Source organism: Erigeron canadensis, chromosome 9, assembly GCF_010389155.1.
Source record: "Erigeron canadensis isolate Cc75 chromosome 9, C_canadensis_v1, whole genome shotgun sequence".
Classification (NCBI taxonomy): domain Eukaryota; kingdom Viridiplantae; phylum Streptophyta; class Magnoliopsida; order Asterales; family Asteraceae; genus Erigeron; species Erigeron canadensis.
Genome location: NC_057769.1, coordinates 19,466,593 through 19,468,096, shown reverse-complemented (window position 1 = coordinate 19,468,096; position 1,504 = coordinate 19,466,593). Strand labels below are relative to the sequence as shown.

Here is a 1,504-nt window from a genome sequence, read left to right as displayed (position 1 = left end):
ATGGCTAGAATGAACGAATTTATTCCGATCGAGGAAGATGTTCATCAAGATGACGAAGAAGTTGAAATTGTAGTGGAAACCCAACAAGACGATGTTCAAAAAGATGATGACGTGCAAGAAGTCCAAGATTGCGGGAAAAAGACGAAGACAAAGCGTGAAAATTGGACGTCGGCACAAGAGGTTGCTTTGGCAAAAGCTTGGGTTCAAATTTCCAAATGCAAAAAATATGGAAATGAACAAAAAGCGGATGGTTTTTGGCGTCGTGTACTTGAGCATTACACCACACTTGTCAGCCCGACCACAAGGACCATTCATGGGTTAACGCCAAAGTGGAAACAAATGAACGCCACCATGGGTCTCTTCAACGGGCTATACAATCAAGCGGTACTCTTACTTATATAGTATTTGCTTAGTTTTCAGTAATTATATAGTTTTTAGTAATTATATAGTTTTGTTCGTAGTTGTTAATAATTATATAGTTTTGTTCGTAGTTGTTAATAATTATATAGTTTTGTTCGTAGTTGTTAATAATTATATAGTTTTGTTCGTATCGTAGTTGTTAATAATTATATAGTTTTGTTCGTAGTTGTTAATAATTATATAGTTTTGTTCGTAGTTGTTAATAATTATATAGTTTTGTTCGTAGTTGTTAAAAATAAGATAGTTTTGTTCGTAGTTGTTAATAATTATATAGTTTTGTTCGTAGTTGTTAAAAATAAGATACTTTTGTTCATAGTTGTTAATAATTATATAGTTTTGTTCGTACTTGTTAATAATTATATAGTTTTGTAATATAGTATTCTTTTTTTGTAGAAACAAGTCAAGGGAAGCGGGTGCAACGACTTGGATATTATGAGAGTCGCTATGGCGGATTTCAAGACCCGCACCAAGAAGGAATTTCCTCACCACGCCGCATGTGATGTTGTGAAGATACACGACAAATGGGCCGAGCAAGAATGTTTCCAAATATACCAAGACATGGGACCTTCACGTAGTGACTCTTCAAAAAGGAAATCTGGAGAATATGAGATGGCCAGCACCGGGCACTTCATTCCCGACATAAATGAAGACCCAAACCCTCCATTGCAAGCGGCAGTAAAAAAGGGGAAAAAGAAGGCATCCGCATCCGGATCCGCCTCTTCAACTGTGGCGGATGACATTAGCGAGTACGCCAAAAGGAAGACGAGATACTTGGAAGAAAACACGAGACGGATGAGAGGCGCGCAAGACAGCGGGACATCTTATTTTTCACCAACTCGCATGCTCATATAACCGATCCCGTGATGTTGGAAATCGTTCTTAGCGAGAAACGCGAAATTGCCGCAAGACATGGATGGCAATGCCCTTCTTAGTTTCGTTCGTGTAATGTTTTCATTCGAATAACTGTTGAACTTGTTTTTAGTTTCGTTGTTGTTTTTTTCCAAGTATTATTATGTATTTTTTTAATTATTAATGAATTTTTTTTATGTTTTAAATTTATAGAGTAAAAATAAATGGAAATAAA

The 1,504-nt window shown here is 36.1% G+C and overlaps 1 protein-coding gene across 1 annotated transcript; it reads left to right on the top strand.

Annotated features, from left to right (window-relative positions):
• LOC122583305 (glutathione S-transferase T3-like) lies at window positions 1–1,272 on the top strand. Its single transcript, XM_043755724.1, has 2 exons — window positions 1–384; window positions 814–1,272. Exons 1-2 carry the CDS (start codon window positions 1–3, stop codon window positions 1,270–1,272), a joined length of 843 nt encoding a protein of 280 aa, XP_043611659.1.
• The last annotated feature ends 232 nt before the right edge of the window (window positions 1,273–1,504 follow it).